The sequence below is a fragment of the Asterias amurensis genome, chromosome 15, assembly GCF_032118995.1.
Source record: "Asterias amurensis chromosome 15, ASM3211899v1".
NCBI classification, from domain to species: Eukaryota; Metazoa; Echinodermata; class Asteroidea; order Forcipulatida; family Asteriidae; genus Asterias; species Asterias amurensis.
This window is the reverse complement of record NC_092662.1, coordinates 380,173-400,803: the sequence shown is the minus strand read 5'-3', so window position 1 is coordinate 400,803 and position 20,631 is coordinate 380,173. Positions and strand designations below refer to the sequence as shown.

General features: G+C 38.2%; 3 protein-coding genes across 7 annotated transcripts; 1 reads left to right on the top strand and 2 right to left on the bottom strand.

Moving 5' to 3' along the window:
* Positions 1-249: 249 nt before the first annotated feature.
* On the bottom strand, positions 250-6,139 carry LOC139948403 (arylacetamide deacetylase-like). 2 transcript variants are annotated; one of them, XM_071946548.1, is made up of 6 exons: positions 5,588-6,139; positions 4,657-4,842; positions 4,031-4,268; positions 3,707-3,770; positions 3,127-3,368; positions 250-2,816 (listed from the first exon to the last, which is right to left on the bottom strand). In XM_071946548.1, the coding sequence occupies exons 2-6, from the start codon at positions 4,819-4,821 to the stop codon at positions 2,260-2,262; spliced, it is 1,266 nt and encodes a 421-aa protein (XP_071802649.1). In that variant the 5' UTR covers positions 4,822-4,842; positions 5,588-6,139; the 3' UTR covers positions 250-2,259. The 2 variants fall into 2 exon arrangements, with proteins under 2 accessions (XP_071802649.1, XP_071802650.1); XM_071946549.1 differs by having other exon boundaries at positions 5,592-6,139.
* A 142-nt stretch (positions 6,140-6,281) lies between these two features.
* LOC139947873 (FAD-dependent oxidoreductase domain-containing protein 1-like) lies at positions 6,282-18,070 on the top strand. Of its 4 annotated transcripts, none has more exons than XM_071945700.1 (9): positions 6,282-6,447; positions 7,486-7,803; positions 8,297-8,407; positions 9,091-9,209; positions 9,669-9,763; positions 10,247-10,431; positions 10,709-11,002; positions 11,939-12,043; positions 12,617-18,070. In XM_071945700.1, exons 2-9 carry the CDS (start codon positions 7,516-7,518, stop codon positions 12,869-12,871), a joined length of 1,452 nt encoding a protein of 483 aa, XP_071801801.1. In that variant the 5' UTR covers positions 6,282-6,447; positions 7,486-7,515; the 3' UTR covers positions 12,872-18,070. The 4 variants fall into 4 exon arrangements, with proteins under 4 accessions (XP_071801801.1, XP_071801802.1, XP_071801800.1 ...); XM_071945701.1 differs by having other exon boundaries at positions 6,282-6,452; XM_071945699.1 differs by having other exon boundaries at positions 6,282-6,480.
* LOC139947874 (small ribosomal subunit protein uS13) lies at positions 17,929-20,609 on the bottom strand. Its single transcript, XM_071945704.1, has 5 exons — positions 20,472-20,609; positions 19,771-19,869; positions 19,280-19,366; positions 18,692-18,885; positions 17,929-18,226 (listed from the first exon to the last, which is right to left on the bottom strand). The coding sequence occupies exons 1-5, from the start codon at positions 20,472-20,474 to the stop codon at positions 18,151-18,153; spliced, it is 459 nt and encodes a 152-aa protein (XP_071801805.1). The 5' UTR covers positions 20,475-20,609; the 3' UTR covers positions 17,929-18,150.
* Positions 20,610-20,631: the final 22 nt, after the last annotated feature.

Here is a 20,631-nt window from a genome sequence, read left to right as displayed (position 1 = left end):
TACTCCGGGGTGAGTGTAATGTGATTACCCATTACCTGTTATGAATATTCATGAGCTGACTTAGTTCATCAATTTAATCAATCTATGAATATTCATCAGCTGACTTGAATATCTAAGAGCTTACTTGCAAGGTATCTGACAGAACTCAGTTTGCTTGTGAAATGGTGTCTTCAGTTGACGCCTTCTTGGGAGCTTCGATGGTCCCCTTCCGCGCAATTGATTCAATCGATTACAACAAGGTTTCATCTTAAATACATTTATTCATCCCTTGATTATTACATTTCTACATGCATAATTTGTTATATCAAATTAAATAAGTTTGTAGATGATCATACTGGACACACTTTCTATAAAAGGGAAGGCTACATTTGGTATTCACTCTTAAATTGATGGCAATATCAATAATCTGGTTAGAAGCACACTGCAGATTTCGATAATAGAAAGCATTTTAAAAAACATTTCAACTCAAAGTAATGTGATTATGTAAAAAGATCTCAGTTTTTATACCCAAAATTTGAATCTGAGAAGCGTTACTGTCCAAAACGTTTCTCAGGTTGTGTATTCCTATTAGGGAATACTTTCCTGCATGGAAGTATTTACTCATCAGAATATGGCAATATCTCAAAAACGTTACTAAGTCAAACCATTACAAAACAATCAAACCGTTCCAAAAAAACAAAGTACATTGCCTTTAAATACAGCAGGACCTCTCTTTATGCTGTTATCTCATTCACCCTCTATCCATAGATAACATGTATGTTGAGGTAAACCCTACATGTAGACTCCGCTCAAGGCGTTTATTGCCTCAAGCTACAGTGGCAGACATCTAACTTATGTACTACGCATCTAGCTAATAGAATTAGGTATCAGGAGTAATTGGGAAAATGAGATTATCAGAGCAGCGTACCGTGAAGTATCAAGCTTCTGGTGGCAAAAACTACACCAATTTCCCCAATTACTTCAAGTGAGATGTAAATACTGGACTGGTAAGTAAAATGCAAAGTTTCAATCTGAAAATTTACTGAGTATTACAAATCCTCCAGAGAAATATTTCTGTCTGAGTAAAATTTTCAATATTGGGAGAGAAGTACATTTGAGGTCCCTCTACTATAATATAACATTTACTTATTTGAAATTAAATAAGTATACATGTAAATAAATGTTAACAGATGATTGTGAACAGATGATCCGGACAAAAAATATGCCTTTTTTGTAACCTAAAATGCAGCCATGTGTACATGATTATCCCTATTCACTACATATACAAGATTCAGTAAAAGTGTTATAAAAATATACACGTATCTTAATGCATTGAATGGTGCACTTAAATATTACAAAAATAAATTCCTTTTCATTATTGCCTCAACTTTTAAATCAATAAGAATAAAAAACATTTAACAAAATACTTTTGATTACAAATAAGACCTTGTTCTCGTTTTAAAAACTCATAGCATTTGGTCTAATTATTTTGTTATGTGCTTGGGTACATTTTATGGTATGGGCGCAATATAAACCAATAAATTATTATTATAGCAAAGCATTCAAGCTTGCACCGCACTTACAACACCACAATTGTTTCAATGTCTTCATAAAATTATACTATATAAATAATTAAGAGTACATGCACATGAAAACAGGTAAACAGGTAAACAATGCAATAAGTGACCTAAGTGTTGCATAAACAGTCAAAGGTTGCAAAGACAAAACAGTCAAAGATTGCATAGACAAAACAGTCAAAGGTTGCATATACAAAACAGTCAAAGGTTGCATAGACAAAACAGTCAAAGGCTGACTGTCATTTCACACACTTGTTATCAAAATAACTGCACTTTGATTGTGCATAAGTAATCTCTCAGCCTCTTGAAAGATTTCAGTAACATTTAACAATAGTCAATATTCAAATTTAGTCATTCACAAATTTGCGACAAGTCAGTTAGAAATTTATAGTCCATTATCTTATATATATATATATATATATATATATATATATATATATATATATATACTCACAACTTGTTCCAACTAAGGTTGGTTAAAAGAAAATTATGTAAGTTTCAACAAACACTGAAGATAATGGCAAGAGCAAGATCATAATAAAGCAACTGGCTGTAGTGGCTTTTTATCTCAGCACCTTGAGTTCCTTGTTGGTAGATACATGCGCTATATAAGACTTCAATATTATTATTATTATAATTTCGGTTATTATTATTATTGTTATTATTATTATCATCTAGTTACTAATTCTCAATATGGAAAACCTTATAGAAATCCACGCGCGAATTCCACAAAATCATTCTCCGCTTTTAGCCCCACCTCAAAGAAATTGAAAACGATGGGAAGCATTCCGTGGAATCCTCCCTCATAGTTGACCCAGTGGGCCGATACGCCAGCCGCCTCCAGACGCTTCACGTAGAACACCCCGTCGTCTCTCAGGCAGTCGTTGTCCCCCGTGACGACGTACGCTGTCGGCAGACCATCCATGCTCTCTGCGATGACCGGAGACAAGCGCGGATCCTCAAAAAAGTGTCCGTATTTCTCCAACAGTTCTGGGTTATTATTCAAGGATTCCTTTGTCTTTCCTAGATCCATCCCATTCCTAAGATGATCCGGCACCAGGTTATCGTCAACGTACTTGACGTGCTTGGGGTTGGTCTCTGGAGTGATGACGCTATTTGACGATACCAGATCCACGAAGGCGTCATAATCTGGGCTTTTTCCGAGGATGTAGGTTGCCAGATAAGAAACTGCCTCTCTCCGGGTCAGCATTCCACCGTGGGTATTAAAATGGGCATCGTAAATGATATGTGAGGGTGAACCTACCGGACAACAAAATGTAGAGATAAGATTGTCACCCTGTCCTCAAATATCATTCTTTGTACCCTGTTTTAGGACAGCATTCAAAATCCAAAAGATTGTTTTGATGAGGTTAGGCATAATGCATCTAATGGTTTGGATGTTGAGTTACCATGGAGTTTGGGTTTGTCAGAGTGAGGAACATTCTAGGTAAGCACTCAAATGAGTTGGGGTTAAGCTTGAGAAATTAAACTTCCACTAAGCTATGTATTCACTCTTAATATTTCTTGAAATGGGATGAATGAACCAGAATCTTTGTTCTACTCTACTTACCAACATTAAGGAGCTGTAGAGCCGGGTAAAACAGCACCTGCAGTTTGAGATTAGGTATCGATGGTTCGTCAAGAATCTGTTTGGCTACTGCAGCAGCCAGCAACCCTCCGGCACTGTCTCCTGCCACTCCGATGCGCCTAGGATCAACGTTCAATGTCGGACCGTTCAGGAGAAGCCATTTTGTTGCTTCCCGACTGTCGTCCACAGCCACAGGAAACAGATGAGCTGGGGCTAGTCTGTAGCTGAGGGAAGATTTTAAAACATGGATTAACCCTCTAACTGTGTGACCATTTAATATCATCCACAAGATAGATGCACTAGTATGCCGGTCACAACAAACACTCATCCCAAGTTGTATTTATTGTCAATGTTAATGTCAACAAATCATTTAGTTAGATGTCAATTAAACTGTATTTATAGGGATAGTTATTTGAGGATACTTGTATAATAAAATTTGGCACATCTTAGGAGAGCACTGTGATACTCGCTCTCAACAACCCAACTTGTTTAGCTTGATCGTGATAAAAGCGTTTGAAACAGTAACTTGACAAACAGAAAGTAAACAAATCGGTGAACTTACTCCACTGAGACTACAACACTTTGAAGAGACTCACAAAGACGTCTTGTAAAGGGATGGAAAGATGCTGGAGACAAATGAAGACAAATAAAATCAATGTGCAGTTCATGATAATAGCACGTCATACAGTCTAATCAGGCATGACACTAACCCCGTTGAAAAATAAGAGACTTATTGAATGCAACCTCTCATAATTTATGTTTTAACTTATTAACGTTTAACGAATAATGCTGAAGGTGTACAACTTGGTAACCTGGCAAGGAGGTAATTGTACAGTACAATTACATTTTCAATCATTCTATTTGTATCCAAGATATGAAAACTAACCAGAACTTCCATACACAAAGCCCCCACCATGGAAGTAAACCAATGCTGGCAGAAGTCCTGAGTCAATTGTGACTTTCTTTGGTCTGTGGACCCGGACGGGAATGCCGTTGAAGTTTTGTAAAGTTGTTGAGACGTGTTCATCGTCCATGATACATTCTGGAAGCATCCAGTCCGTGAAGGCGGCCATGTTCTCTTCCATCGTCGATCCAAATACTCTGAAGAAAGTCAAAATGTGTGCCTGCAGCAAAACAATAACAATTCAAATTTAACATTTGAATACTGATTTATAGCTTTTAAAAGGCATTGTTTACATTTGATTTTTATGAACTGTGAGCAATGTGTCCAAGCAAAAAGAATAATCTGGAATAGGAACACACAATCTGAGAAGTGTTACTGCTGTCTCAGATTCAAAATTTGGTGCATAAAAACTTATATAATTTTACATTTTAAACCACATTACTTTGCTTTGAAGTAAACAAAAATTCAAAATGCTTTTATACTATCAACGCTTCCAACAAAGGTTTTTTTTTATTGCCATTTCCTGTGAGAGTGGTTACCAAACATACCTCCACTTTAATTCAAGAAGAAAACTTATTTGTTTAAACTCAGATTTTGATTTGGCTTACAATGAACCGATTGACTTTGAACATCATGAACACAACCCTGAAGAGCCATTTCTGGTTGATGGTTGGCGGAACAGCAGTGTAGAACTCATAGCACGCCCAACAAAACAAGCAAACTGTAAATATTAGAATAGCTCCAGCAATGACGGATAGAGCGTCTAGTGGCATGATGGCATCCTTGTGGTTCAACTGATGAGAAAAAACAAAAATGAAAGATTTTTTTTCATAGACTAAATTTACCTCAGTCTATAGACAGCACGTCTACATCTAGCAACTACTTTTAGAACTATGTAAGTATGAGGTCAGTTCCCCTATCGTCTCCCGTTCGATGGGAATGAACCTCATATCATAGTTCTAGGACTAGGTAGGACATAGCAACCATGGCAACAGTATATTCCAAGGGGATGTCAGTTGACTTGTCTAAGGTTGACTGAACTAGCCGTCACGTTGTCATTTAATTGTTTTACTGAACAAGACAGTTTCAATAATATTAACTTTATAATTTAGTAAATAAGAACAAGGAAATACTGAGCCCCATAAATATTGCCTGAACACTTTGTACCCAGGAAGTGTCAAGTGAATTTACCACTACACTATTACTATAGTATAAAAATAATAAATGGGGCTAGAAAACACTCAGCTGTCAATCTCTGCTGAACATGGCTGAACCATGCCATGTGAACCCATGGAGTAAATATTGTACACGGCAATGACTAACAAATATTGTATTTTTATGTAATCTGACTCGCTGTCATGTCTGATAAATAAAAGTTTTAATAATAAAATTAAAAGTTATATTTATAAAACAAAATAAAATATTTGTCAAAATTATAAAAAATCTCTTCAAATTAGTGGATGCTCTAGTCTAATAATAAGAGTGCAGTCGGTCGGAGGTGCAATCCTCAAATTTTCATATAAATCTGAAAACACTCACCTACCTCATCTGCTGAATGAATAATCACCTTTTTAGTTTAGAACATTCGGTCCTACTACTTGCCGTCAACTCGCCATCTTGCCGTCAACTCGCCGTCAACTCATTTTCGTGCCGTCAACTCATTAAATTTACATGAAAAATTTATAAATGGGGCACGGAAGTGTTAAGTCTGGGCTAAACTACATATTTCTTATGGTTTTCGGTCAAAATTCATTCACAAAAACGACTTTGTGTTGATAAAAAAAAAGTACCAATCATTGACATCTTGGGCCGAGACAAATAATAAATGAAAAAGCAAGATGGCGGCCGTCGGTTTTGCTGTTTCGAGATAATTTTTTTCACGAGAAAAAAACTCAATTTTTATTCCGAAATCTAACCTAAAACTTTCGCGAAATCTCTTTAAACTGATATTTTACAGCTCTATGCTTCTTTTGTGGATTTTAAATGTATATTGGAGGAGTTGACGGCGAGTTGACGTCGCAAGTGAGTTGACGGCGAGTTGACGGCAAGTAGTAGGACCCTAGATATTAAATGTTGTTTGTCTGCAAGTTTGTTGGCGAACAGCGTCCTCTCTAGGCTAGTATTAGATAGTAACCAGGGAGGTGAATCCTACGACTGTTTGGTGCTCACGGAGAATAAAATTGTCGTAAACAGCCGTCCGGCCATGTGTACACATTATTCGCCGTGCGTCGTCAGCTCAAGCGGTGTATGAATGGTGATCCAGATTTTTTATTAAATCGTACGTTTTTTTTACGCACTTTGTGTGACTATAATAGGCTAAATAGCTCCATGCTGTGACACAAGACACTACAAACGTTACAGTACTTGGAAGGAGGAAGGAAGGAGACAACGTTCTTTTTGTTGAGTAAAATTAAAAACCGTTTATAATCTGGGTACGTTGCATTTTTGCATGTTTCTTCTCTTGTCAAAAGAAAAGATTAGATTTTTAAAAAGAGCACACAGAACTTCTGACCGGGGGCTCGGGTTTTTGCGAGTGTCAGTGTGAGTGTGAGAAAGTTGGATGGGTAGGTCAACTCGGTCAAACTCCGAAGCAAAGATCATGTAGCGCCGCTATGCTATGGCCTATGGTCTTTAACTAGACTAAAAAGTCATCAACTCTGTTCATGCTACCATTTTCATGAGTGGTGGTCACAACCACAAGAGGGGGGTCCTACTAAAAGCCGACAACAAGCCGACAACGCCGACAACAAGTCCAGAGCGACGCCAACACGCCGCCAACAAGTTTTAAATACCTCAAAAATGGCAAATAAACCAAATACTTTTTAAAACTATGTGTGTTTTGTAATATAAACATAAATTTAATGGAAAAACTTCACGAAAAGTGTGAATTTTTAACCAGAAAAAAAACTTAACGTTCACGGAGAACGGTCGGACGCCATCTTGGCTTAAAATCGTGTTTGGACCAGTCCATTGTGATGTGGGCGAGTCAGACTTAGCAATAGAGGGCGGACGTCATGCACTGTGCACACTGCAGTGAAGGTCTTCACATAAAGCCCGCCCTCTGTTGTTGACAAGTGCTAAATCTACCCGTATCATAATGGTCTGGTCCAAACACGATTTTAAGCCAAGATGGCGTCCGACCGTTCTCCGTGAACGTTAAGTTTTTTTTCTGGTTAAAAATTCACACTTTTCGTGAAGTTTTTCCATTAAATTTATGTTTATATTACAAAACACATATAGTTCTAAAATGTATATGGTTTATTTACCATTTTTGAGGTATTTAAAACGTGTTGGCGGCGTGTTGGCGGCGCTCTGGACTTGTTGTCGGCGTTGTCGGCTTGTTGTCGGCTTTTAGTAGGACCGCAAGAGGGTGCTGCACCTCTCAAAGTTATTATTTCTCCTCTTCTTTTAAACTGTTTTTTTTTTCTCTACTCTAGGGGTAGGTTTGAACTGTGTCTTCCACCACCATGGCCACGATGGCCAGCTTTATGGCCCGACCATTGCGAACACTCATCGCAACGCCCATGGTCCTTCGCCACAGCAGTAAGTTCACCAAGACAATAAAAGATGGCATCAAAGGGAAGCATCCGTTTGCGACTCCTGAAACGTCTGCGTTTTATAATCCAAATCACCCGCCCTACCAGACCGATGTTGTGGTCATTGGAGGAGGAGTGATGGGATCGAGTATTGCGTACCACCTCAAGAGGGACGCAGAAGCGGGACTTAATGTGCTCGTCGTTGAACGGGATCCCACGGTAATAAGCATTTCAAGACAAATACAGGATGGCTACTAATAGCTGCTCTTGGAGCAGAAGTTGTCTGCTTATTACAGACTATATATTAAATTGGGACATGCTCAATGAATATATCTGCACTGCCCTTTTAAGAATAATTGACCAGACCTGCAGTTGTGATTAATATTTGTTAAAAAATGTATTCTTGAATTGATCATAAAGCTGTAGGTCCCGTGTGTTGCGTAATGCACGCAAAACAACCCAGTACACTTATCGTAAGAGAAGGGGTCTGCCCTGGTGTTCCTGGTTTGATTCACAGCATATTATGGCTATGCAACAGCACCTTGTAAACCATTACATGGTGCTATAAAGGAATAAGTCTCATACTTAAACATACGTACTGGATCTTAGCTCAGTATACCTTGCATACTGATCCCCATGAGCAACCCCCTAGGGGTGTGAGATAGAAGAAACTAGTAGAGTTAATATTATTTATTTATTTCTTTTCCCCCAGTACACCAGGGCGTCAACCACTCTTTCAGTCGGTGGCACCAGGCAACAGTTCTCAATCCCAGCCAATGTGGAGTTGTCCATGTACAGTGCAAACTTTCTTAAAACAATTAAGGTAAAGAAAAGGATCCAGATTAATATTCCAAGCCCAACCCTCCACCACCCCACAATTGACCACAATTGCTTTGCCCTAAGGATGGGAGATTAAGCTTTAGGTCCTATGTACTGTGAGTGGTGGTGCATGTAAAAGTAACACTTATCATGGAAGAGTAGGGGTTAAACCCTGGTGTTCCTGGCTCGACCACAAAGCAAGCACCCTTGTTTACAGATTTCCTCAATGAGTTTGCGAGTGATTAAGTTCATTTGATTAAGTTTATTATGAGGCATCCTTGGTTTTATTACCAGAAATAGCAATAATGCTTTATGACTTGCTTATGGTAAGCATCAGCAATAAGGGATCTGCTAAGCTGAAATAATTTGTGTGTTTGTTTGTTTGTTTGTTTGTTTCTTAAGATGATCTACCCTTCGGGGGAACTCAGCAAAGCTACGAGCCAAGCTGGCAACAGTCAATCTCTCTCATACAGACATTTGATTTAATGTCTGTAATTATGAATTGCAAAAATCAAGAAACCATGATTACTAGATGACAATACTTATTCTAGTCATTGTAAAATCAGTGGTTAGCTTGATGGGATTCGAACCAACAATCCTGTGATTGCAAGTCTTGCAGTCTTACCACTGGACCCCCCCAGGTGTTCTGAAATGACCCCTTAGCTTCTATTAATTTACTACCTTTAGGAGCACCTGTGTGTTGATGATGCAGATCCACCTGACGTTCAATTCAATCAAGGGGGATATCTACTCTTGGCCTCAGAGCAAGGCGCAGAACAAATGATGGAGAATCACAGAATGCAAAGGTGTGTTGTCTCAATTCAATTTCAGGCCTTGTACTTCGCTCTTGAAGGGGAACAGCGATTTTGCTCTGTTAAAGGGCGACTTTAGTCGACCAAGATAAGATAGAAAAAGCACTCACGCCTGAGCACAAAGGCCATTTGTTTCAAAGCTGATGTTTTGTCCATGTTTACCCTTCATATTAAGTACTCCACACCCAAGTTCCATTCCAACCCCAAGAGTAGTTGGAAAGGGAAATCTCGGACCTTTATATTGTTGGTAAAATATAATAATTTGCCCTTATGCAATCCCTTGGGAAAGTACTGAGTATACAGTGCTTAACAGTACACACATCAGTGTTAGGATAACAACATTATATTAATTCCGATGTAAAAATAACATCTGTCATATCTATTAGCAACAGACTTATTTCTTATATGTTTTACTAACAAAATGTTACTGTTTTTATGTCTCTATATCACTAGGGAGTATGGTGCTATGGTTGAGCTCTTTACCGCCAAACAACTCAAGAGCAGATTTCCATGGTTGAATACCGAGGACGTGGCTCTAGCTTCATATGGTAATTAAAAAGTTGAGTTTTTATACCATTCACTATTTTAAATGATATGCCCATTCATGCATTACAATGTATGTACAACTAAACTTTCAACAATAAATATAGGATGCAATTTGTTCATGGATTGTCACAATGAACTTTGGAAGTCTGCTGCCACCTAGTGACCTAAAGTCTCACATTGTATGAAACTGTTAAATTTAGAAACTCAATAGTGCTTTTCAAACTGCTCTATTCCCCGAGATCAGATGGGCATGCCCGGGGAATAACCACCCCTGCTCTGGAGTAGGGGCAAGCGGTAGAATCCCACTGTTTTCTTAAAACTTGCAAAAGGAACACTGTGGAATAGGGGTTGGCGGGGATGGTGTGAAAGTGCTCCCGGGTAACCTTGGGGTAAAATTTCCTGGGCCCTCCACTAGGCTGTCTCCATGGGGGATAAGTGGTACAGTGTGAACAGGGCTTAGGATTGTTTGTTTTATTTTTACACAGGATTTGAAAATGAAGGTTGGTTTGATCCTTGGTCTCTTCTCAAGGCTTTTAAAGAGAAAGCGTTGTCACTCGGAGCTCAGTATATCAACGGAGAAGTCAATGGGTTTGGTTGTGTGCAAGTGCCGAGACAAGGGGCTGAAATGGCATACTATACAGGCAGTGGTCGTAGGGTGAAAACTGTTAAGGTAGGCTGCATTCATTTTCTAATTGTTGCACTTGTCTTTCTTAACAACCTCCGTGAAAACTTTAACCCTTGACAAAAAAAGGCTGTTCAGATTTTGTTTCCTAAAATAAAATCAGACCCGTACATTGTCCCATAATGCTTTTTCTTCAGTCATCGTCACCTACAACTACACTCCACTCCACACATTTTTGCATAGTATGAATGTTTGTAAAAACTCTGACTACAGATCAACAAAATTGTCTGTCAAAGTATTATTCCTTTAATTTCTTTTGGTTTAGATCCGTATGCCGAACAGTCCAGAGGTATTACAAGTGCAGTGTTCAATGGTGGTCATTGCAGCAGGGGCGTGGTCAGGGGAGGTGGCTGAAATGTTGGACATTGGCAAGGGGTCGGTGGAAGACCTCCTCGACGTAGCCCTGCCGGTTGTCCCGCGGAAGCGTTACGTCTACGTAGTGCACTCACCAGACGGACCGGTGCTGGACTGCCCATTAGTGATTGATAACTCTGGAACCTATTTGAGGAGAGAAGGACTAGGTGGAAATTACGTTTGTGGCCGAGGGCCACCGACAGAGGTCAGTCTTACTCTTGACTCACTATAATTTTATACATTATGACAACAATTTGTTATTGTATTATTTGTTGACTTTAGACGAAATTGGAACAGTTGAAAAAGCAGATGAACAGTGGCGAATGAATTGTTAACAACAGTGGTGGTTGTTGACATAAATGTTGCTTCACTGTTCCCAAGGGCACATTACACTGGAAAGTAAATCAATTTAACTAAGTTTGATTTTTTAAATCGGATGTATGTGGTTATGGTAACACGAGTTACCATGGAACTACATTTATATTTGAAATAAAAAGTCACACCCCCTTAAGGTGATCCCTGTGGTTGGACTTCCAAAGTTGTATCCTAAGCTTAGGTGTGATCCCTGGCTTTACAGCAGATAGGTTGAATGGCTTCTGACTAGCACCACCAAACAACGGTAATGAAAAAAAGGGAGACCGCCTAAAGTATAGCTAGATACCTTAGTTGGCAGAATGCTGGCACATTAATCTGGAGGTCCCATGTTCAAATCCCGCTGTAGAAATTTTGTCTCCCCCCCCCTTCAACTCCTAAGTATTAACATTAGTACACCTTCAATTATCACATTCTTGGGGATGCATCACTACAAAATGTTTTGCAAAATTGTAATGAAGACTATTTCCTTTGGTCGTGTTATAAACTTGACTTTGAAGGTATCACTTTCTGTTCCTATTGACGTCATCATCAGAATAATCTTGGATGCGCCATACTGGTGGGCATATCACTGTGCGTGATTCAGTGAAGGGCACATTTTAGGCGACGCAGCGTTACACGTAAACCTATGTGCCCACCAACATGGTGAGTGTGGCAAAGTCGCCGCGTGTGACGCGCGTGCAAGGGGTCAATAGTAGTTTTGTTTTAAAATTTTGTTTACAGAATGACCTAAAGTAAACAAACTAATATTGTGCTCTTTTACTCACAGGAAGAAGAACCTCCCACAGATAATTTGCAAGTAGATTATGAATTTTTTGAGGAGAAAGTGTGGCCTCATCTAGCTCATCGAATGCCATGTATGGAGAACTTGAAGGTATTCAACACATACCTCTTATCTCCACTCGAGTTATAAGAAAATGCCCACTAGACCTCGTTAAGTGTCTGTCACGGTGATAGCGTCCAACTCTCTCCGCAATTCACGTGACACTTGCCATTTTTTCCTGAGACTGCTGGCTCCCGCAAGACTACTGTTCTCGCGCTGTGCAGGCAGCAGCTTCGAACGAGAGCAGTAATCGGTCGCAGAGACCTGAGTTGTACGACATCCACCATGTTGACTCCACTATCACTATGAAAAACCATTAACGATGTGTCCACAAGTCTGGACCACAGGGCTTATATATAGCTTGACAGAATATGCTCGCCTGACCTAAAACGTTTTTATTTTTGTTGTTGTATGGGCTGCACTTAAGATATTTGAAAAGTTATCATCCATGAAGTGGTTCACAACTTATAGTCATTATGGCCTCATAACATTTCAAACCTAGCAGAGTCTTTCTCAGGAAGAGCCAAAGCAAGAGACTGCTTTTTGTTTTTGTAACACACTGCCCATGGGAAAACAGGTTTTACAATTTTCTGTTTTGTCTACTTTCTTCTCTTGTTGTTTTAGGTCAAAAGTGCTTGGGCTGGTTACTATGAATACAACACATTAGATCAGAACGGCATCATCGGTAACCATCCGGCTTACCCCAACCTATACATGGCAACTGGGTTCAGTGGGCATGGTATTCAGCAGGCTCCAGCCGTTGGCCTCGCAGTCAGCGATTTGATACTTCATGGGGAGATTAGTGCGTTTGATCTGTCGGACCTCAGCTTCGATCGCATCATGCAGAACAAACCGCTATTTGAGAAATGCATTTACTGAGACATGATTGGACATTGTGTAAGTTCTGAGAGCAGTCTACATTGTGATGGTAAGTCATCAAGCCAGATGTGTGTAAAAAGACACCTGCTAAAATGTGGATAAATTGGACTACCTCGAGCTTCAAAGTCGGCATATTTTTAGATATACCAAAGAGCACTCATTTAATTCTTCAGAGGAATTTCTTCTGATTATTCAAGGAGGGACCTCAAGAATGTTGAAAGGCAAGTTTAAGAAGAAAAAATTCCACAGAAAACCAAGCAAAACTCACTTGTTGCGTTTTAGTTGCATTTTCTTATGCCTTTTGGCAAACGCTGGAGTCAGGTTGTGTGAAGTTAAACAATGTGACTTTAACAAGTGGAACTAAGCTTTCTACTTCTTCTCACCCATACAATGTGGCTTTGTTGAAATGTTATGTAGAGCAAAGAGCCATTCCAACAGCTCTATTCCACGTACTGCATCTCTTTGGAGCTCCTTGCCTGGTACATGTTTCCCTCTATCCTTAAATCTAGACTGATCGAAGAGGAATATCAATTCATACCTTCAGCTCCACCCCACCCACTCCCCCTGAGTTATTTTCATCTGAAATATTTTCTTCTTGTATAGCCTCTTGCCAAGAGTGGTTTTAGCCTTTTTGGGGTGAACTTGCTTAAATACTGCAGCCAGAGACGCAGTTGGTAACCGCTGTCACCTCGCTAAACGTGGATGGATTGGATAATCTTGGGGAAAAACCATGTCAGTTTGTTGCTGTCTTCTCAGCAAGTAGACACTGTATACACTTTTTTCTAGCGATTTTGATAAATTATGTTGGGGAAAAAAAACTACCTCTAAGCTGCATTTTGATGTAAATGAACATGAGAAGACAAGGCAAGCACATTCCATAGTAGAATGGCTCAGGAAGATATGATATACCCTTAGGTGTAGAATAAAACCATTATTTAGAAATAAATATACATTTTCTAATTTTACTTCAATATTTTTCAATTGTGTAGGTGTGTTAAAGGAGTTAGGTATGAATCTATTTACTTTAGACTTATGAAAAGTATTTTATTAAAGTTTTATAACTGTTGGATTTTATTCCAATCAATGGGATGGTTTTTCTCAATCTGAAACATGCTGAGCTGATATGCAGTGGTTAAGGCTAAATGAATGGGGCTGTCGTGTCATGAACAAGGCAGGTCTGTGGCTGTACATGAACATGGAATGATAAACTCTTTCCCAGTTACTGGTGGTGTGTCTTGGCCGAGCAGATAAGAGCACTGAACTCATGCTCTGCGGTGTTTCTGATCAGCAGTGTGGGTTTGAATTCAGGAGATTAAACTCCAGCAAGACACTTAACCATTGGATGGGACTAAAAGCCATTGGGCCTGTGTGTTGGGCCTGCTAGCTATGATCAAGATGAAACTGCCCTTTAACATAAATTATTTAGTAGAGTATCATGTCATGAATATTCAGTTATTTTAGGGCACTTGTATGATTATGGACAAGGGAAATCCTTAGACAAGGCTATAAATCGTTTTTTTTTCTTTCTGAATTTACATATTGCATACTTACGTTATTCATATAATTTGCCTGGTCTTATATTTTTTAACCAAGTTAAATTTTATTCCGCCACCAAAGCTTGTTAACATTTTTATGTTGCATTATTCTGCACTTTTTAAGAAATGAATGGTGTGCTGTTTATACTTTAGTTAGAATTATAATTTTATAAGAGAAATCAATTTGAAATTTACTATTAATAAAAAAAATTGGCTTCTTATATACCGCACATATCCGTCACTGTTTAAACAGTATTCAAGGGTAGAATGCTCTTTTCAAATGTACCGAAAGGAAAAAAAAAGAAGATCTGGGTCGACAAACAACTCATTTTGCATGACCGGATCACATATTTGGATAGGTATTATTGTCCTCTTGCAGTGGCTCAACCCTTGTCATCTTGCAGTGGCTCAACCCTTGTCATGGACTTGCGGTGCAGCCATGTTTTTCCACTTTCAAACCCATGCATTGAAACCCGAGGCTTGGAGGCAAATTCAGTATTCATTGATGTACATGTCATGTGAATGTTACTGCAGCTATGATTATGAAATATTATCCTTTTGTATTCAATTAATATTGATTTATTCAGTATTATATTTTTACCAAAAGCCAGTCTAATAAAATGTACTTTTTTACATGTAATTTATAAAATGTACTTCTTTAATTCTAATAACTGAAGTGTTAATGACGTTCATAAAAATTGTTATACTGTTCAAATTCTGTGAAAAATTTCCGTATGGCGCCACCACTTTTTCATTCGATATGTAGTTAATACTTTAATTTACCTCAATAAGATATCCTTTTTGTAAAAATGAGTGATGGAGTGGTGGCGCCGTACTAAAAGTTGTCCAAATCCTGTACATTGTTTTAAATTCTGAAAATCTTGTACAGGTGTAATGTACATGCATAGGAAATGTTTTACTTTTGGTAATTATCAAAGACCAGTATCCTCATTTGGTATATCCCACACACCTGCATTCAATAACAAACCTATAAAAATTTGGGCTCCATTGTGGTCGTCAAAGTTGAAAGGAAAAACACCCTTGTTGCACAGAATCTTGTGCTTTCAGATGTCAAGCCTTTCTCTACAACTAAAATATTCAGTTATTTTAGGGCACTTGTATGATTATGGACAAGGGAAATCCTTAGACAAGGCTATAAATCGTTTTTTTTTTTTCTTTCTGAATTTACATATTGCATACTTACGTTATTCATATAATTTGTCTGGTCTTATATTTTTTAACCAAGTTAAATTTTATTCAGCCACCAAAGCTTGTTAACATTTTTATGTTGCATTATTCTGCACTTTTTAAGAAATGAATGGTGTGCTGTTTATACTTTAGTTAGAATTATAATTTTATAAGAGAAATCAATTTGAAATTCACTATTAATAAAAATAATGGCTTCTTATATACCGCACATATCCGTCACTGTTTAAACAGTATTCAAGGGTAGAATGCTCTTTTCAAATGTACCGAAAGGAAAAAAAAGAAGATCTGGGTCGACAAACAACTCATTTTGCATGACCGGATCACATATTTGGATAGGTATTATTGTCCTCTTGCAGTGGCTCAACCCTTGTCATCTTGCAGTGGCTCAACCCTTGTCATGGACTTGCGGTGCAGCCATGTTTTTCCACTTTCAAACCCATGCATTGAAACCCGAGGCTTGGAGGCAAATTCAGTATTCATTGATGTACATGTCATGTGAATGTTACTGCAGCTATGATTATGAAATATTATCCTTTTGTATTCAATTAATATTGATTTATTCAGTATTATATTTTTACCAAAAGCCAGTCTAATAAAATGTACTTTTTTACATGTAATTTATAAAATGTACTTCTTTAATTCTAATAACTGAAGTGTTAATGACGTTCATAAAAATTGTTATACTGTTCAAATTCTGTGAAAAATTTCCGTATGGCGCCACCACTTTTTCATTCGATATGTAGTTAATACTTTAATTTACCTCAATAAGATATCCTTTTTGTAAAAATGAGTGATGGAGTGGTGGCGCCGTACTAAAAGTTGTCCAAATCCTGTACATTGTTTTAAATTCTGAAAATCTTGTACAGGTGTAATGTACATGCATAGGAAATGTTTTACTTTTGGTAATTATCAAAGACCAGTATCCTCATTTGGTATATCCCACACACCTGCATTCAATAACAAACCTATAAAAATTTGGGCTCCATTGTGGTCGTCAAAGTTGAAAGGAAAAACACCCTTGTTGCACAGAATCTTGTGCTTTCAGATGTCAAGCCTTTCTCTACAACTAAAATATTCAGTTATTTTAGGGCACTTGTATGATTATGGACAAGGGAAATCCTTAGACAAGGCTATAAATCGTTTTTTTTTTTTCTTTCTGAATTTACATATTGCATACTTACGTTATTCATATAATTTGTCTGGTCTTATATTTTTTAACCAAGTTAAATTTTATTCAGCCACCAAAGCTTGTTAACATTTTTATTTTGCATTATTCTGCACTTTTTAAGAAATGAATGGTGTGCTGTTTATACTTTAGTTAGAATTATAATTTTATAAGAGAAATCAATTTGAAATTCACTATTAATAAAAATAATGGCTTCTTATATACCGCACATATCCGTCACTGTTTAAACAGTATTCAAGGGTAGAATGCTCTTTTCAAATGTACCGAAAGGAAAAAAAAGAAGATCTGGGTCGACAAACAACTCATTTTGCATGACCGGATCACATATTTGGATAGGTATTATTGTCCTCTTGCAGTGGCTCAACCCTTGTCATCTTGCAGTGGCTCAACCCTTTTCATGGACTTGCGGTGCAGCCATGTTTTTCCACTTTCAAACCCATGCATTGAAACCCGAGGCTTGGAGGCAAATTCAGTATTCATTGATGTACATGTCATGTGAATGTTACTGCAGCTATGATTATGAAATATTATCCTTTTGTATTCAATTAATATTGATTTATTCAGTATTATATTTTTACCAAAAGCCAGTCTAATAAAATGTACTTATTGTATATTATCCTTTTGTATTCAATTAAGTCAGACTGGCGGATTTCTGAGGGGAGTTTGTTCCATAGGTTGGGGCCGCTATAACCAAAGGCACCCTGACCAACCAGTTTCTTACAGACGGTGGGAGTAAGTTTTGTTGCGGCGTCCAATTTCCGGAGTCGGATGTCGCGATGATAAATGGAGAGAAGATTGTTGAGATAGACAGGTGCTGAGGAGTGAAGGCATTTCCACACACCTGCATTCAATAACAAACCTATAAAAATTTGGGCTCCATTGTGGTCACCAAAGTTGAAAGGAAAAACACCCTTGTTGCACAGAATCTTGTGCTTTCAGATGTCAAGTCTTTCTCTACAACTACATTAATCTGGTGTTGTTTCCAACAATGTTTTACAACAATAACGGCTCTCCAATGCCCTTTACCAAGTGGGGTTTTAGGGTCATAACTTTTGTGAGTAATAACCAAAGGTTTACCACCCTCCCTTTAAGAGAAAACAAACCAATAATGACAACTGAAACAGTAATTTTAATCCAATACTCCCATTTGTGGGCATTTATTGATCTTTCAAACCGTTTTAATTTACATCATGAGTCTGGCATTTTGTTTGCAGTGTGTTTTATATTCCCTAACTTGCAACAAGTTCAACTGAGCCAGTTTACTACAAATAGCAATATCTGACATGTTCTGATTGGTCTATATTCCTGATAGACACACCCACTGATCATCTCTAGGCGTTCTGATTGGTCTACTTCTTCTTGGACACACCCACAGTTCTTCCTCTCCTGCCTGTAGTCTTGGTGTGTTGACCTCTGACACGGAGACTGCGGAGAACAAACAAGAATACACAAATTCAGTATCTCAAACTTGAAACATTTTTTTCCCAATTTCAAAAGGCTCCTTCTCTCCACCAAGGAGTACAAATGAGTATTAGCGAGAGCTGGGGAGTAACCTGCGATAGACTTGCATCCTGTCCAGGGGGAATAGCAACATTCTGTCATTTAATGCCAAGGAAACCAAAGGAAAACACCAGCCTGATGAGCTATACTGAAACAGAATTCGCTTTTTAAAAATGCTGGTAAAAAGCACATGAAATGTTGCTTGGCATTAGTAGTGGAAACGGATCCCAACAAAAAAATACTGCATAATTTACATCATTGTTGTGACAGGTTTATTTGTTACTGTCTTCACGGAATGTAGCTGTAAATGAAACTGGACACACAACACATTCAGCGCAAACAGAATGAAAAGTTGCATTTTACACAGCAGAAATTTGAACTAAAACCTACCCCCAGTAGTGACGAAGACCACGATGGGCTCTGATCTTCTTCAGTCTCTCAAGATCTTCACGGAGTTTGTTGTCCAGGGCGTTGGCGAGGACCTGGCTGTATTTGCCGTCACGTTCGTCCTTCTGTCTGTTCAGGAACCAATCAGGGATCTTGTACTGACGTGGGTTGCCGATGATTGTGATGACCTTGTCCACCTAGTAACAAATCAAAAACATGTCTTAATAATCATTCCTTATCACAAATTGAAGTCACATCAACCAAAAATTACCAAGGCTTGGACGGACATGGCTTAACCTGATATGTTTTTCCTCTTTATTTGCAGGCCTGGAACTTCAAGGAGGCCATAATTCCTGGTCTTGGCCTTCGTGCACTTCAAAAGTTCTTATGGAAATGCCTTTTGCAAAATGCAATTGTTCAGAGATGAAATGTTATGCCTGGATTTGTTTTTCACTGCAAGACTCTCGAGAACACCAAGTACAGAATACTTATCACACATTGGTCTTGGTTTAACAAGTATCAAAATAGTCTTCATCACTTTATGCAATTCTTGCCATTTCTTGACAAACTTAATTTGTTTTGACTACCAACCTCTTCTTCAGTCAATTCACCGGCTCTCTTTGCGAGGTCGATGTCAGCCTTACGGCAGCAAACGTTGGCATATCGCCTACCAACCCCCTAAGATTGGAAAAGAAAAAACGGTTTAATTTATTGGCGCAAAGACAAAATGTTAACAGTGGATTTTTAAAACGCATGATACTTTCAAGTGAAGCAGCCTGCTGCTGACAAAACTTTTTCTCCATTTAAAATCACACACTTTTTAATTAATGCAGCCCTCACACTGATCTCACTGGACGATGTTTACAATGAAAAGATGACCACAACTTTTTTAGTCGCGAAACAAACCAACAAAATAATTTTTTTAGAACCTCTCTAACTCTTTTGGTTAGGTCAAGAAGGAAGACACTATTTTTTGATAGAAAAAGGTATGAATGTCTGTCAGATGTGGCTTAATTTTTTAATACTTAACACATTAATACGACATGGGTTTAGGTCCTAGGATTGGAAGATTTTTGTCCTACCTTAATGGCGGTCAGGGCAAACATGATCTTGCGTCTGCCATCGATGTTCGTGTTCAACACACGCAGAATGTGCTGAAACTTCTCAGGAATCACCAGACTCTGCAAGAAAGGATTGTAAATGTAATGAGTGTCTAAGAAGTAAAGCGGAAAAGTTTCCGTATGGCGCCACCACTTTTTCATTCGATATGATATAATATAGTATCTAATTTACCTCAATGAGATATCCCTTTTTGTAAAAATGAGTGAAAAAGTGGTGGCGCCATAACGGAAAGTTATCCCAAGTCAAAATTGTTTGCATATTTCTATTTGTTTTCAACAGTCGCAAAAAACTTTCTTCACACGACGATCTCACTAAATCACTGTTCAACTGTTGGCGCAACAAGTAGCTTAACATTGACATTGCCAAATCATATCCGATATTTATAGCCTTTACAGAACTTTAAACTTTAAAACGTATTCAGTTTCATTCAGTTTGCCAACAAAATGTACTCGGTTAATCTTGTTACAATTACAATACACGACAGTTAAACCTACAATGAAATCTATAATTTTTACCCTTTCCCATACATTTGTATGTACAAAAGTCAACTATATAATAGGGAATTGTTTTCCTTTTACACAAAGAACTGAAGAAAATATTTCTAAAAACAGGATTGCAGTGATAAAAGTGGATTTAGACATGAGTTCCGACAGCCCCATACCATTTTGCCTGCTTGATGGATTGGAAAAGACCGTCCAATGATCTGTTCATCAACAACTCCTGTACAGTAAACGTGATTGGATGACGTTTTCGAGCTGTCTCAGAATGACCCTCTCTAAGCCAATCACGTAGCGCGTTACATGGAGGAAAGGTCCGACCTA

What these genes read in the sequence shown, in the direction of transcription:
- LOC139947873 (XM_071945700.1), top strand. Translation starts at nt 7,516, where the DNA reads ATGGCCACGATGGCCAGCTTTATGGCCCGACCATTGCGAACACTCATC. An exon ending in TCGTTGAACGGGATCCCACG is followed by an intron (nt 7,804 to 8,296) that starts GTAATAAGCATT and finishes CTTTTCCCCCAG; the next exon opens with TACACCAGGGCGTCAACCAC. An exon ending in GTAGGGTGAAAACTGTTAAG is followed by an intron (nt 10,432 to 10,708) that starts GTAGGCTGCATT and finishes CTTTTGGTTTAG; the next exon opens with ATCCGTATGCCGAACAGTCC.
- LOC139947874 (XM_071945704.1), bottom strand. An exon ending in TTGCCCTGACCGCCATTAAG is followed by an intron (nt 19,367 to 19,770) that starts GTAGGACAAAAA and finishes TTCCAATCTTAG; the next exon opens with GGGGTTGGTAGGCGATATGC. An exon ending in GTGAATTGACTGAAGAAGAG is followed by an intron (nt 18,886 to 19,279) that starts GTTGGTAGTCAA and finishes ATTTGTTACTAG; the next exon opens with GTGGACAAGGTCATCACAAT.
- LOC139948403 (XM_071946548.1), bottom strand. Translation starts at nt 4,821, where the DNA reads ATGCCACTAGACGCTCTATCCGTCATTGCTGGAGCTATTCTAATATTT. An exon ending in TCAAAGTCAATCGGTTCATT is followed by an intron (nt 4,269 to 4,656) that starts GTAAGCCAAATC and finishes GTTTTGCTGCAG; the next exon opens with GCACACATTTTGACTTTCTT. An exon ending in TCTACAGCTCCTTAATGTTG is followed by an intron (nt 2,817 to 3,126) that starts GTAAGTAGAGTA and finishes GTTGTCCGGTAG; the next exon opens with GTTCACCCTCACATATCATT.